This window comes from Pipistrellus hanaki (genome assembly GCF_964339955.1).
Source record: "Pipistrellus hanaki genome assembly, chromosome: 4".
NCBI lineage: Eukaryota > Metazoa > Chordata > Mammalia > Chiroptera > Vespertilionidae > Pipistrellus > Pipistrellus hanaki.
The window spans coordinates 22,210,241-22,225,000 of record NC_140506.1 but is presented as its reverse complement, the minus strand read 5'-3'; the positions used below and the strand labels follow the sequence as shown (position 1 = coordinate 22,225,000).

Genomic DNA, 14,760 nt, shown 5'->3' with positions numbered 1-14,760 from the left:
TACTAAAGCTTTATGATAAGTATTTATATTAATCAGGGCAAATAACATGCAACTCCTTTAAATGTTTCTTGATTATTCTTTTGTTCTTCCATATAAACTTTGCAATCATCCATGTCAGTCTCCACATAAAACCCACTCTATTGGGATCTTATTAGTATCTATATTGAATCTATTGATTCGTTGCTGAGAATTTATATTTTATATTAGAGGCCTGGTGCTTGAAAATTTATGCACTCGGGGATCTCTCAGCCCAGCCTGCATGCTTTCACAATCCGGGACCCCTAGGGTAGGCCCACTCCCATTGTAGCATGGCTCTGGTTCCCCAGGCTTGCAGGCTGGGGGGAGGAACCAAGATTCCCAGATCGCAGCATTGCTCCAGTTCCTGGAGCCTGTGGGCTGTGGGTAGTGACCAAGAGGTCAATCCGATGGCAGCAGAGGGGAGGGATCCAGAGGCCAGTCTGATGGCAGCATGGCTCCATTCCCATAGCTCCCTCCTGCCACCATGCTACGGCAGCCCGGACCCAAGACTGACTCCCGCTACATGCCAGCTGGGACCCTACCCTGGTGTTTGGTCATCCATCCAGTCGTTTAGGTCATGATGAACCCTGGCTTTTTATATATTAGGATTGTTTGTCTATCCACGAGCGTAGGCTGTGGGAGGGTAGTGTTGTGCATTGGTTGCTGTTCCAAAACCTCTTCTGCATCCTGGAGGTCATTCTCCCAGCTCCACCAGGTGTTGTCCACAGGCAGGCCTTATAACTGAGCCTTCAGAAGGTCATTCCCGCCTTCAATCAAGGAAGCTGCTTTAGAGTGATGCAGAAAAGGGTAAAACCAGTGAATTCCAATGGTTGTTTGGACAGAAGCATTGTGGACAGGAAAGTTCAATTCAAGTGAGAACAAAGTGCTGTACCTTCCATCATGGAAGAGGTCAATTATAATCAGCTTGCTAGAGATGGTTGCTGGTTCTCTAGAGCAAGAGGCTCTGAGTTATGGAGCTTTAATTGTCTCCTTGCAGGTGGCCCTAGTATGTTCTGCAGAACCAGCTGTAATCCAGAGCTGGATTTTTATTTCCTCAGGCCTAGGAAACTTCTACAAGGACTAAGTGCAAGTTTTTGAAAGAGGAGAGAGTGTAGCAGGAGTGTAAACTATGTATCATTTGCTCACTCAACTTCCTTGTGCCTTCAGACCTATCTGAGCCCTAATTATTTCATCCCATCTCCACTTGTGTATGGGATGCCTCTGTGCATATCCAGCTTTATTGCCTGGAGGGCTATACAACATTCTGTTAATGACTGACATCTCCGATGGCCTGGGGACTTGGCGGTCCATGTTCAATATTCAATCCCTTCTGGGGTTTAGTAACAAGCCAGCTACTGTTTCTCAAATGGAGAATAATTATCTGCAGAATCACTAACAAGTCTTCACAAAGCACTGGTTTGAATGAAAAAAGTGGAAGCAATCTGTGAAGACACACTGGCTAGTCACTCAGAGGCGGTTCCATAGAAAGGGCTTTGAGAATCTGTGCTTCTGTGTAGTTACTACTTCTGAGCTTCTGCCGTCAAGAGTCTGCTGGGCCTCTGTTCACCAGTGGCAGCATTTGGGTAGAAGAGCAGGATATGGGGCAGGGGGGAGTGAGGGCCAGCTGGAGCCTGCCTGGAGCTCTGTGCATGCTCATATCCGACTGTGAAGACCTCAGGTGAGCACAACACAAATTCCTCATCTGTTCAACTCTAAAAGCCATACAGAAAAAGGGCTTCTGAGAAATGTAATTCCAAGCAAAATCAAATTGAATGGATAATTCAGCTCAACTTTAAAAATTACCAATTTCCCACCAAGATCCACTTTTCCTTCAAGTACATGACAAGTGTTGATATGTACTGTTTTAATTATATTTTTCAAATTTATATAATGATTTATTTTTCGATCCAAAAGTTTGAGTTGCTCTTTTTTATCTAACAAATAAGTGGTGATTTTGATTTATGCTTTTGTTATATAAACTTCTAATTTAAAACCACCATGATCCAAGAACATGGGTCTCTATGATGCCTCTTCTAGAAAAATGTTTGCAAGTTTTCTGGTCCATAATTAAAAATATTTCATGTGCACTTGAGATGAATATTGTTTTTCCTTAGTTTGGCTTGGAATTTTGTATTTGTCAAGTTGGTCAAGCTTGTTAAATTATGACATTTAAATCTTCATTATTTGCTTTGTTTTGTTTGCGCAACCTATCAATAGCTGGGTGGAGATGTTGAACTCTTCTATTCTTGGTACATTAGTTTACTCTCCCTCTTGTATATACATTTTAGATTTATACATTTTGAGGCTGTTTTATTGGGTTTATAGATGTTTAAAATTGTTATAATTGCCCAGGAATTGAGCATTTTATTATTTTAATTTATCCTTAATTTTATTTTTCTTTAATGCATATTTTGTAAGATATTAAACTAACATATTTTCATCTTTTTATTTTTAATTTTTTTGTGTCTTTTTAAAATATATTTTTATTGATTTCAGAAGAGGAAGAGGGAGAGATAGAGAGATAGAAACATCAAGGATGAGAGATAATCATTGATCAGCTACCTCCTGCACACCCTACATTGGGAATGGAGCTTGCAATCAGGTCATGCATGTATGGGAATCAAACCATGACCTCCAGGTTCATAAGCTGACGCTCAACCACTGAGCCATGCCAGCCGGGTGTGTGTCTTTTTGCTTAATTGTGTCTGTTCTAAATAGCACATGGTTGGGCTTTGTTTTATAACCCATTTTTGGAAGGTAGGGGAAGGTTGGGCAGGGTAGGGAGAGGTCAACCAAAGGACTTGTATGCATGCATATAAGCCTAAACAATGGACACAGACACCAGGGGAGTGAGGGCATGAGTGGAGGTTGGGGGAGCAATGGGGTGATAAGGACACATATGTAATACCTGAATAAAGAAAATAAAATTATATATATAACGAATCTGCCTTTTAATTGCCAAGTTCAAACTAATTATTTCATTGTGATAATGGATACATTTGCATTTGTTTGTAGCATTTTACTTCTTTGATATCTATTTGTCCCAATTCGTTCTTCTCCTTACTCTTTTATTGTTGTTTTGTTTGGCTTGATTTTGTTTACTTCTTTCTCTCATTGTTATTTTTCTGGTCATTTGGAACTTATATATTTCATTTATATTCTTTTGGTGGTCACCCTTGAAATATTAAAAGTTGGTCACTCTTGACACCTAGTTAATTAAATGACTATGAAACACTTTATCTTTAGTTTTTCTTTTCCTAACATTATTATTGTTATTGTTAAATATTTTAATTTGATTTTTAAGCCTAGAAATTAGAGACTTATTAATATGTTTTCAGATAGAGAGTGTGTTTGGTTGTACCAATGTGTTTATTATAAACTATATTTGTTCACCTTTTTTCATATCAGATGGTCTTTTTAGAATTACTTAAATTTTTTAGAAGTTCTTTTAGAGAAGATTTCTTTTTTATAAATTTTATGTTTGAAATAAAGTTGATATTTAATATTATTTTATATTAGTTTCAGGTGTACAGCATAGTGGTTAAACAATTACATAATTTTAAAAAATGATCTCCCCAGTATTTCCAGTACCCACCTGGCACCATACATAGTTATTACAATATTGCTAACTATTGCTGTACTTTACCTCACCATGACTATTTTGTAACTACCAATTTGTATTTCTTAAAATATTCATATTTTTCACTTATTTCTCCAAACCCTCTCCCCTCTGGGAACCATCAGTCTTGTTTTCTGTATCTATGGGTTTGTTTTAATTTTGTTTGTTCGTTAATTTTGTTCTTTAGATTCCACATGTAAGTAAAATCATATGGTTTATGGTATTTGTCTTTCTGTCTGACTTATTTCATTTAGCATAATACCCTGTAAGTCCATCCATACTATTGCAAATGGTAAGATTTTATTCTTTTTCTTTGGTTAAGTAATATTTTGTTGTATATATGTATCACAGATTTTGTATCCATTTGTCTATTTATGGGCACTTGGATTATTCCCATAGCTTGATTATTTTAAACTGGGGGGGGGGGGTGTCCCTCAGCCTGGCCTACCTGCTCTTATAGTGCAAGAGCCCTCAGGGACAGGAGATGACCCATTGATCAGGGGAAGGTAATATCCCCATCACACCTCTGCTGCTGCCACTGCCGGCAGCGCAAGCCTTGGCCAGCCCTGGTTACCTGAGCCTCAGGTGGCCCTGGGTGGCTGGGCAGCAGCTATATGAGGCTTGCCTGTACCTCAGGCCAGCCCTGGGAGGGGGGGTGGCTAAGGGGACTGAGGGACTCCAGAGGCAGATGTGCAGCAGGGCTGAGGGAGCTGGGTGCCGCCATCTTGTGGCTGTGGGCACTACCATCTTTGAAGGCATGTCAGTCAATTAGCATATTCCCTCCCTATTGGCTGTGTGTTGTCATCTTTAGGTGGGACAGCCAATTAGCATATTCCTTTCTTATTGTCTGTGGGCCCTGCAATTTTGAGGGTGGGGCAGTAAATTAGCATATCCCCTCTTTATTGGCTGTGGACACTGCCATCTTGAGGGTCAGGCACTCAATTAGCATATTCCCTCCTTATTGGCTTTGCAACAGTGTGAGGGTCAATTAGCATACTCCCTTTTTATTAAATGGATAATGCTGCAAAGAACATAATAGGAATGCATTTATCATTTTGAAATAGTATTTTGGGTTTCTTCAGATATATACACAGAAGTGGAATTGCTAGGGTATAGGAACTTCTGTTTTCAAGTTTTTTGAGGAATCTCATACTGTTTTTGAGAGTGGCTGCACCAATCTGCATTCCCACCAACAGTGTAGGAGGGTGTCCCCCCATTTTTTTTCAGATCCTTGTCAAAATTTCTTGTGGATTTATTGGTGATAGCCATTTTAACAAGCATGAGGTGATATCTCATTGTGGTTTTAATTTGCATTTCTCTGTGGTTTTAATTGAGCATCTTTTCATATGTCCATTGGCCACCTGTATGACCTCTTTGAAGAAGTGTCTATTTAGTTCCTCCACCGTTTTTTAATTTGATTGTTGGTTTTTGATGTTTAGTTTTATGCATTCTTTATGAATTTTGGATATTAACTCCTTATAAGATGTATCATTGGCAAAAATGGTCTCCCATTCAGTAGGTAGTCTTTTCATTTTGTTGATTTTCTTTGTTGTGAAAAAAACTTTTAGTTTGATGTCATTCCATTTCTTTATTTTTTCTTTTGTTTCCCTTGCCTGAGGAGATATATCAGAAAAAGTATTTCTAAGAGAAGTGTTAGAGTTTACTTCCTATATTTTCTTCTAGGAGGTTTATAGTTTTGAGTCTTACATTTAAATCTTTAGTTCATTTTGAGTTAATTTTTGTATATGGTCTAAGAAGGTGGTTTATTTTCACTTTTTTTTGCATGTATCTATCCAATATTCTCAATGCAATTTATGAAATAGACTATCTATCCTCCATTGTATATTCTTGCCTCCTTTGTTATATAATAATTGTGCACGTAAGTGTAAGTTTTTTTCTATTTTTTAAAATATGTTTTTAATGATTTTAGAGAGAGAGGAAGGGGAAGGAATAAAGAGATAGAAATATTGATGAGAGAGAAACATCAATCACCTGTCTCTGACATGCCCCGATCGAGTCTGAAAACCCAGACAGGAATTAACCTGGTGATCTCCTTACTCATGGGCAGACCCTCAACCATTGAGCCACACCAGTGGGCTGGGATGCCTATTTGTTCCATTGATCTATGTGTCTGTTTTGATTACTCTAGCCTTACACTATAGTTGAATATCAGGTAGTGTGATGCCTCCAACTTTGTCCTACTTCCTCAAGATTGTTGTGGCTATTCTTGGTTTTGTGTTTCTATAAAATTTTTGCATTATTTGTTCTAGTTCTATGAAAAATGTTATTAGTATTTTTATAGGGATTGAGTTGAATCTGGCAATGCAATGTTCATACTGCTGTTCATGTGAGAACATAGGCTAGAGTTCAGAGCTCCCCCTGAGACACAGCAGTAACTAATGGGTTGCTACCTGCAGTCTTGGGACTTCAAAGCACTTCACTAAATATCTTTTTATAGAAAAGCAGTGTTTTACATTACAGTGCTCTTTGCTCTCTAAATGAAAAATAGTTCTGTTTAACAAAAAGCAAAAAATGCACATGGAAAAGAATGAAAATACAGATAATCCCTTGATCCATGAAAAAGCCCCTCAGAAGCAAAGAGGCTGTCACATAATAAATAAAAGCAATGGGTATTTAATAGGCCTAGCAATTAGAAGCCGTCCAAAAGTAACAGAAAATGCATTGAAAAAGAAAGGGTAAAATGATCAAAGAGAGTGATAGGAACCTATTATCATTATAGGAGATTATATTTGACATTTCCCTTTTAAAGGCATTTTAATACATTTCATTTAGTTTCTGTTATATGGTAATATTTTTATCTTTTTAAAGGTATATTTTAAAGGCATTTTAGTACTAATAAAGGCAATTTAGCGCATTTCATTTAGTTTTTGAATGAAGGGAGAAAGGATTGGGGTACATAAACATACTTATTTAGATTGACAATGTTTTGAATGTTTTAGTTTGTTTTATTTTAAGTAACTCTGTTTGCTTATATTCTGAATTTTGAAAACACAACTAGTCCAGAAGAAAACAGCCATGGGGTGTGTCTTGTGGCTTCATCCACCTTTCAGTCCACAGGGAATGGAATAGGAGAGGGAGGAGGGCCGTGTCATTCAAGGTCTGAGGGCATTCCTTTATTCAATTTATTTAGCCTTAAGAAAAATGCATGGTGCCAACAGTGAGACTAGGAAAGAATGTAGTTTATAAGCTTATACATTTTTTAATGAATACTCTCCTTGACACTCTTATAAAAGATTCTATTTTGTGGAGAAGTCTATATTAAAACTTGCTCCGAGTTAGAGTTCAAAGGCAAATGAAGAATAAGTTGATGGCTGTTCTATTTCTAGAAGAGCCCCTGTCTCTCGGTTTACGGTGGTTAGGGCCATCGCCTCATGAGCAGCTGCTGACTCTCTGCAGCCCTTGGCCATCTCGCAGTCCTATTCCCTACCGAGGTGGGGACACTGACGCTGAAGGAAGGCTATCCTCCGGGGTGTGGGATTCACCTGGCGATGCCAGGCACCAGGTGAGCAGGAGTATGACACAAGCCCCTAGGATGGCATTAAGACTCAGAGGCTTTCCTGTGCCCCTGCCTCCCTGAAAATATGTTCACAGTTATAGTTTACAAATGTGTTAGCATGAAGACGTATGCAACCTTTGACTCTAAAAGCTTGGATGTTTTAATTTTTCAAGAAATCAAAGTACTTTTATGGGTCTTTAAAAAGATTTGGGGACCTATGCACCACACCGGGTACATTGTGCCTAACGCAGAGTCTTCTCAGTGATGAAGACACTGACATTTAAAAAAAAAAAAGTGAGGCAAAGACTGCCACGTTACAAGCCAGCGCAATATCAAGTCTTACCCTATACTGCCCTATACACTGCCCAGTGCAGTAGGCCATGGGGTATTTGTCGTGTTCACAGTTAGATCTTTTAAGGGAAGTGCAGGGAAAGTGCCTGCAGGTGTGTCCTCCACTTCCTGGGAGGACTCCATCACCATCTAATTTTCACTTTACAGGTATGCATATTTTTGTACCATTTTCAGTCTTTCTGGAAAAGTAAGAGGCAATAAAATTCATGATGGTTTCTCCCCTACTGGGTTAATGAAATAAGTGAAAAGTCGTACCGGGAAAACAGCTGTCCTGGCTGTTCCCCAGTTAGCTTTCTGCCCATAGCGAAGTTAAGCTCATTTGGGGAGGTTTAAAATAAAACAGGTTTTCAGAGCTCCATGTGTGTAGTGATCATAATCTCAAATTTGATATCCCCAGAGGGCATGCTGTCATGTCCATGCTTCCATTGGTCCGCCGTGTCTGAGTGCAGGGGAGCCCTGGCAGCCTGCTGGATATCCGATACCCTTTTGCAATGGTTGTAACATGTGTCTGAGGGGAAGAGCACAACTTAGACACTTAATCATGGACAAAAATAGCAATGGGAGAGAGAATAAGAACATCACATGTAATCCTCTTGTCTCCTGCCAGTTCTGGAAACATACATTCTTTTGGCCATGCTAGGGCTGGCTCCACTTGGTATGGCTCATCGTCTCTGCACAGCGAGAGGGCAGAGGGCTGTGGTAGTGGCTGGCACAGACCCCCAGCCAGATCCCTGTCCTGAGCTCTGGTTCTCTCCCCCTCATCTGTTTGTTCAACCCATGACAACTCATTTTCATTCATGGTGCCTCGGTTTACCTCCTGTAGAGTATTCCTAATACCAGTGCCCCATCATAAGGTTGTTGTAGTTATTAAAGAGGTTAATATATGTGAGAGTGTTTAGCACAAAATCTGTCTATTGGTATTTGCTATGGTTGTAATACTTGCCAACTTCCTGGGTATCACTTGATGCATATAATTGTGAGGGAGAAAGGGAAATAAAGTCACCAAGAGTGCCTTTCTTCCTCCTCCATGTCTGCCTGGATTTGGTGTGGTTAGTTGGCTGATCTGCTCTGGGGTTAATAGCTTGATTTCTAGAATGCGCCATCTCTAGTGTGAAGCTTCATGGGAGGAGTGAGCCTGGGAGCAACCAGAAAAGGGGAGAAGCTCCCTAGGCTCAAGGAGCTAACTTTATAAGTCTCCGTTTTTACTGTCATTTTAAAAATTCTAAAACCTCAATGGAAGGTCTTAAGGTCCCAGCCATAGGGAATTTTTTACATTGAAACTCCTTTGGGTGTTTTGGTAACTAAACATGTTGGATGAGGATTTAAGATCTTGAACTGTGTTCTCTCCAGAACGCACATTTTTCCTAGCAAATTCCAACTTGGTGGTTTGCAGAAGCTAAGGCTTACATGCATGCCTGCACAATCAGAGGAAACTTGCTCTCTTGCATTGTGTTGAATTGTGTAGAATTGAAATAGTGTGCCTAGAGCTAGAAGGAGCTAGAAAGAGATGTGCAGAAAAGAGGATTATCGAACAAATGTGGATTCTAAAATCATAAATTAGCAAGAGGCTATTAATAAATGCCCATTTTCTTTTTGCTACTAGAGCCCAAGAGAGATGGGGAAGGAAACCAGCAAAACAACCCAGTCTTGGAAGTATTTCCCGCTCTCTCATCGTCTATATTTAGCACTTTCTGTCCCTTTTCTATTAACCTATGATCCTGTTGAAACATTAATCACCACGCATTAAAATAAGAGCTCATCATTTTAGAGACTGAGATCATTTTTAGATTTTTTTTAAAAAAATAAAAGATTTCAAGTCCTTTGCAAGCCTTCGTTTTTGATGGCCACGCCATTTCTTACACCCTGTAATGCAGGCAGTCAAGTTGGTTGTCCTATTTTATCCGGGTATTATATATTCTTGCATTCACTTCTTAATAAAGTTCATTTCTCCATTTTTTCAGGGAAATTTTATTTTTGATGGCATGGTTCTTTTACATACTTTAAATATCAAATACTGGGATATTTCTATAGAAAAACATGGCTATTTAAGAGGAAAATTACATTTTCAAAAGTTCAAACTGTTCTACTTCTGAAATAATTTATAAAACCCAATATATTTGGACACTGATGAATGCTGATGAGATTTTGATAACATAAATCATCGCTTCCATGGTTTTTCTAAAGTGCACCTTGCAATATTTTTCTTCTTGTTAGGAAGTGGAAGACCACGTGGCGTTTTTAATAACAGTTCCCACTGCCCTGGCAATCTTCTTTGCTATATTCATCCTCGCCTGCATCGAGTCCGTGTTTAAGAAGCTGCTCCGCCTCTTCTCTGTGGTCATCTGGATCTGTCTCGTGGCCATGGGCTACCTGTTCATGTGTTTCGGAGGCACTGTCTCTGCCTGGGACCAGGTAAGGTGTTAAAATGGTTTTTGTATTTTCTTTATGTGCTCTGATTGGTGGCAGACGTGATTCTGTAAACTGCAAATAAGAGATCTTTAGAAGAAAGTCTTTTGAAATCATTCTCTTCACGGGAACCTCCATGCCCATTTCAAGTCATCAGACGTGCTGGCAGCCAGCGCACGGGCCTGGGTCTCACTTGTCGCTGGTTGTAGATGGCCAAGTCTGGGTTACACCTCACATCATCTTCTCCTGCTTCCCCAGGTCTCCTGTTTCTCCAGGATCCATCTGGGGTGGAAGCCTTACCTTGTGCCTCTAATTCTCAAACACTAGTAGTTGCCCTTAAACTCTTTCTCAATCACTGGACCTTTGTTCTTACAGACAGACTTCTGTGATACTGATTTCATATCAACACGAGCACATCATGTCAATAAGGCTGCTTCCTTACCTGTTGGGAAACTCACAGTTCTTCGTGTTGAACCTGGTGAGGCTCTTAGCTTAGAAAATGGCTCCCCTGGAGGATGTTAGGACTTTAGGAGAGTGGATTCTGACTAATGGGATGCCACCTGGGGGAATCCTGCTGACTACTAAATTAGATGGTGTATGGTCCAGAGCACAGACAAGTCCGGGCTGCAGATATGGATGCACAAGTTATTAGCTTCAAGCTCGTATTGGAAGCCATGGTGTTCTGTAGCCACCCTAGAGAGAGTGAATTGAGCACCAAGAGGGGGTCATCAAAGACTTGATGGGGACACAAGAGCTGGGTTAGGAGAGGAATAGGAGTCTGGAATGGATAGAAGACCATTTATGGGAGCAGAGAACCAGGAAGGGAGACTTGCTGTAGAGACTAAAAGAAAAGGGAGATTCAAGATGGGAACAGGCTAAAGGGTTCAAGTCCCAGGGTGAGGGAAGGAGCATCACAGGTGTGCTTTAGTCGGAGAGAGCCCAGGATGAGGTTTCCCGTGGGTTCTGTTATCCCATGATTTCAGCTAAACCACCATCCTGTTTGAGCCTCGGTTTCTTCTGCAAAGCGTGAGGACTTGAGTAAGTGAATTTAGGTTGATCTCTCTGGTTCTAAAGAACAGTCATAGTGGACACAAGAATCTGTGTTTGCATCTTTCCTCTCCTGCAGATCCCTGAAGAGGTTTTAGGGGTCAGTCTTATTATCACTCTCACCTTTGGAGGGATGGGCACACCCACTTCCATGCCCAGGCCAGTGCCTTCCCTGCCTCAGTGTTGCCTCACTTCTTCATGTACCCTGTTCCCTGGCCTCACCCTGCTGCCTTAAGTGGTGCACATGGTCCACAGTCCCTCCCACCTTCACATTGGCGCACGCAGAACAGAAGAAGGAGATGGATTAAGAGCCTTAGTTTGTTGGCCTGTGGCATGGACCCGCTGGTCTCTCCTCAAACCAATGCTACTTTGGTTTAAGGCTATTACTTTATAAGAAGCTTCACTCTCTGGAAGAGCAAGCAGCCTCTCCATGTTCTTCTGTTTTCCGGTTCTTTAGACTTTTCTTAGCTTACTTTCCATATGAATTTCAGAATCAGCTTGTCATGTTCAGTGCAAGCTCCACCTAGGATATGGATTTAAATTATATGACATTTCCTATTTTTTTATTTGAAAGATATTTAACAACTAGGAAATAATAAAAGGACACTATGAAAAACACCCAGAGATATGCTCTTTTTAATTTTGTATCTAGTCCTTCCATAGAAAGACATGGCATGTCTCTCCAATGATTCTAGGTTTTTTTAATGTCCTTCTGAAACCTTTTCTCTTCATGAAATCAGTAGCAATGCTCCTCAAACTTGTTCTTAGGTACCTGTATTTTTTTGTGGTTTTATTAAAGGCATTTTTTTCTTATTTCCTTTTTCTATTTAATATCTTTGCATAAGGGTGCTGCTGCTTTTTACGCTGATCTGTTGTGGTGGACTCTTATTAGCTCTGTTCATTTGTCTGAGGGCCTCAGTTTACTTATATATACAGTACCATCATCTCCAGATAATTAACATTTTCCCCCTTTCAAATCCTGAATTCACTTCATTTGCAGGCATTGTGTTGTCTACATGTGCTTGTATTAGCCAGGATTCCTGATACAGAAGGGATTAGCATAGTGCGAGTGGCATCAGACCTGTTGTCAGCATAATTAGAACATCCATAATTTCACGGGAAATAAAATGGTTGCCCTATGATTAGTATTTTAATAGAATCCATTGGTCAGAATAAGGACCTCCATCTGTCTGGCAGGCTCTTCTTCCCCATCCAGTGCAGCTCCTGTGTTGTCTTCATTGACCTCATGGGTCCCTGTCACAGAGCAGCATTTCCCAGCTTTCAGATGCCACCGATCGGGCAACACCTCAGCCTACTCCAGTTTCCCATAGCACTGACAATGGTTTATTCTCTTCTGTTGTCTGTTGACTGTATCCCCTGCAAGAAAATAAACTTCTGGGCAGTGACTGTCTTTCCACTGCCGTGTCTTTGCCCCTATGAGAGTGGACTGCGATAGAAGGCACCCATGGCTGCTCACCCAGTGTCTCCCTAATAGGTGACTTTATTTTGTCATCTCCATATTTGTTGTTGTTGAATTTCTTTTGTATCCACTTCTTCTGTTTTTGCCCATCTTTTGGTTTTATGACATACATTTTGCTTATATCGATGCTTTAAAAAAAATGCCTGTAAGCATATTAAACATACCTTTTCCATAGTTATTTTACTTTCATTTTCTTAATATTGAGTTCTTGCAGGATTTGAGTTTGTTGGCTAAATGTATCAGCGTTAATTGCCCCTGTGAGCTTTGGCATTGCTACTTCTAGGCTCCTATTGAGTGGGATTTTCTTCCTCTGCCCACAGCCGTAATCCTACCTGTGATGTTCCCTTCCGTACACAGCCAGGGCCGTAGGCAAAACTAGACTATATGTGGAGTCTCAGCGCAGATGGCATTGCAGGTGGGGTGACCAGCCCTGCTTGTGGCTTGGGCCAGCTGTGTCTGCTTGATGCTCAGAAAAGGCTATAGCCAGGTTGCAGCTACTTTTGGCCACTTCTCCTATGTTGGGGACTTGGGCAGGATGTCTGCTTCACACTGTGGACCTGATCACACATTTGTCCAGAACTGAGGGCCACTTTGGGCCCCATCCCTCCACCGGAACTTCAAATCCTGCCCAAGCCTGGGGTCACAGCTACCCCATTTAGCTGGCATGCTGATTTAAAAAGAAAGTATATGCTGACATTGGCCTAAAGCCTGGCATCTTTTAATTTTGGCACCACAGATGTAGGCCTCTCAGTGAACACTTCCAGAAGTGTTATAATAGGTTCTCTGTGCTTAAGGGGTTGTGCTCAAGGGGTGGTTCCCCATAGGAGATGGTTAAACTAATACTATTGTGATAAGGAGATGCAGGAGTGAGCCCACTACTCAGACAGAGGGACCATCCTCACATGACCACCTTCACTGCTGACTCCAATGGCAAGTTTGGGGATCTCAGAACCACGCTGAGGTTAGGTAACTTCGTAAAAGGACTCACAGAACTCACTGAACACCATTATCCTCCCAATTATGGTTTATTACAAGGAAAAAATAGAGGTGAACAGCAGCCAAGGGAAAGGGCAGAAAAACTAGCAAGTGTGGAGCTTTCTTTGTCTCCTCTGTGCAGTCACACAGAGTGCTGCTCGCTCCACAACATTACATGTCACTATGCAGGGAGTACTGCCTACCCAGGAGGCTCAGCTGCCCTTCTCTGTCTGGGGATTTTTCCAGGGCTCAATCACATACTGCCTGCATGGCTGACCTTTAGTCTCCGGCCTCACAGAGGCTGGTCTGACACCTGCAGTTTCCAGCCCTGTGGAGGCAGAACAGATACTGCATGGCCCTAAGATCCCCTCATAAATCATAGTTAGACTGTCTCGGACCAAACAAAGGCACTCCTGTCAGGCAGAGCATTCCAGGGGCCTAGGGATGATGTCTCAGGAGCACAGGGCAAGCCCAGACCTCTGTCTGGGTCAGGCTCATTCTTTGCTGCCCAGGTGGCTTCAGTGTAGACCCCAGCCATTAACATCTCTAGTGCAGAGCATAGAGTATAAGCAACAGGCACGTGCATCATCTGTTCCGTGCCCTGCCCTGTCCCGAGCACTTTCCCCATGGAACCTCATTTATCCTCACATAATGCCAAGAGGTGGGTCCCATCACACTTATCTGAGTGACACTGAATAAGTCTCTCCTGCCTGGCACATTTTTGTAATGTCCTTCATTCATCTGGTGAAGCCGAAGATTTTTTTTATGTCATTTTATTTAATGGATTTATAACAAGACAAACCCATTTTACAAGTTCTTAGTTACTACTTGTGACTCTCGCTCTGAGATGGGAATGCCGTTCAGAAGGGAGCAGGACAGGAGGGCAAGTGCCTGGATGGGGTGAGGCTTACACACAAGAGATGCTGGGTTGGCTGAGCGAGGGCAAGAGGGCTGAATCGTATCTGCATTTGACTCCAGTCTTCTGCTTCCCTCACCCTAAGAGCTCATTGAATGGAGTTAAATAAACACTTCCATTCCTGGCAACCCCATTTCAGGCGTGGCGGGGAGACCAGGCTGAAGTTATTGTACAGATTTGTTAAATCACCTACTCGAAAGGCTAACATTTTGCTCCAGGAAGAAGAGACTTTCTTTGTTCTATTTCCTAACTAGATGCCGGGCAATCAGCATGCGCCTCTCATGTGTTCTTACAAAAATAGGACGTAAGTGTGCAAATATCATTTTCGTATTGAAAGTGGGTGAAATGTAAGAAAATAAAGAGCTCTCAGAGGCTTTGAAACAGTACAGGAATAGTTTGCTTTTCCTTTAGTGCAGTCACCTGGAATGCTA

At 41.3% G+C, this 14,760-nt stretch overlaps 1 protein-coding gene across 1 annotated transcript in view; it reads left to right on the top strand.

Annotated features, from left to right (window-relative positions):
- ADCY2 (adenylate cyclase 2) overlaps positions 1-14,760 on the top strand; it is a 263,929-nt gene that overhangs the window by 9,331 nt on the left and 239,838 nt on the right. Inside the window, exon 2 of the mRNA XM_084882603.1 lies at positions 9,720-9,917. Coding sequence (XP_084738729.1) covers positions 9,720-9,917 — 198 coding nt within the window. The remainder of the gene's footprint in view (positions 1-9,719; positions 9,918-14,760) is intronic.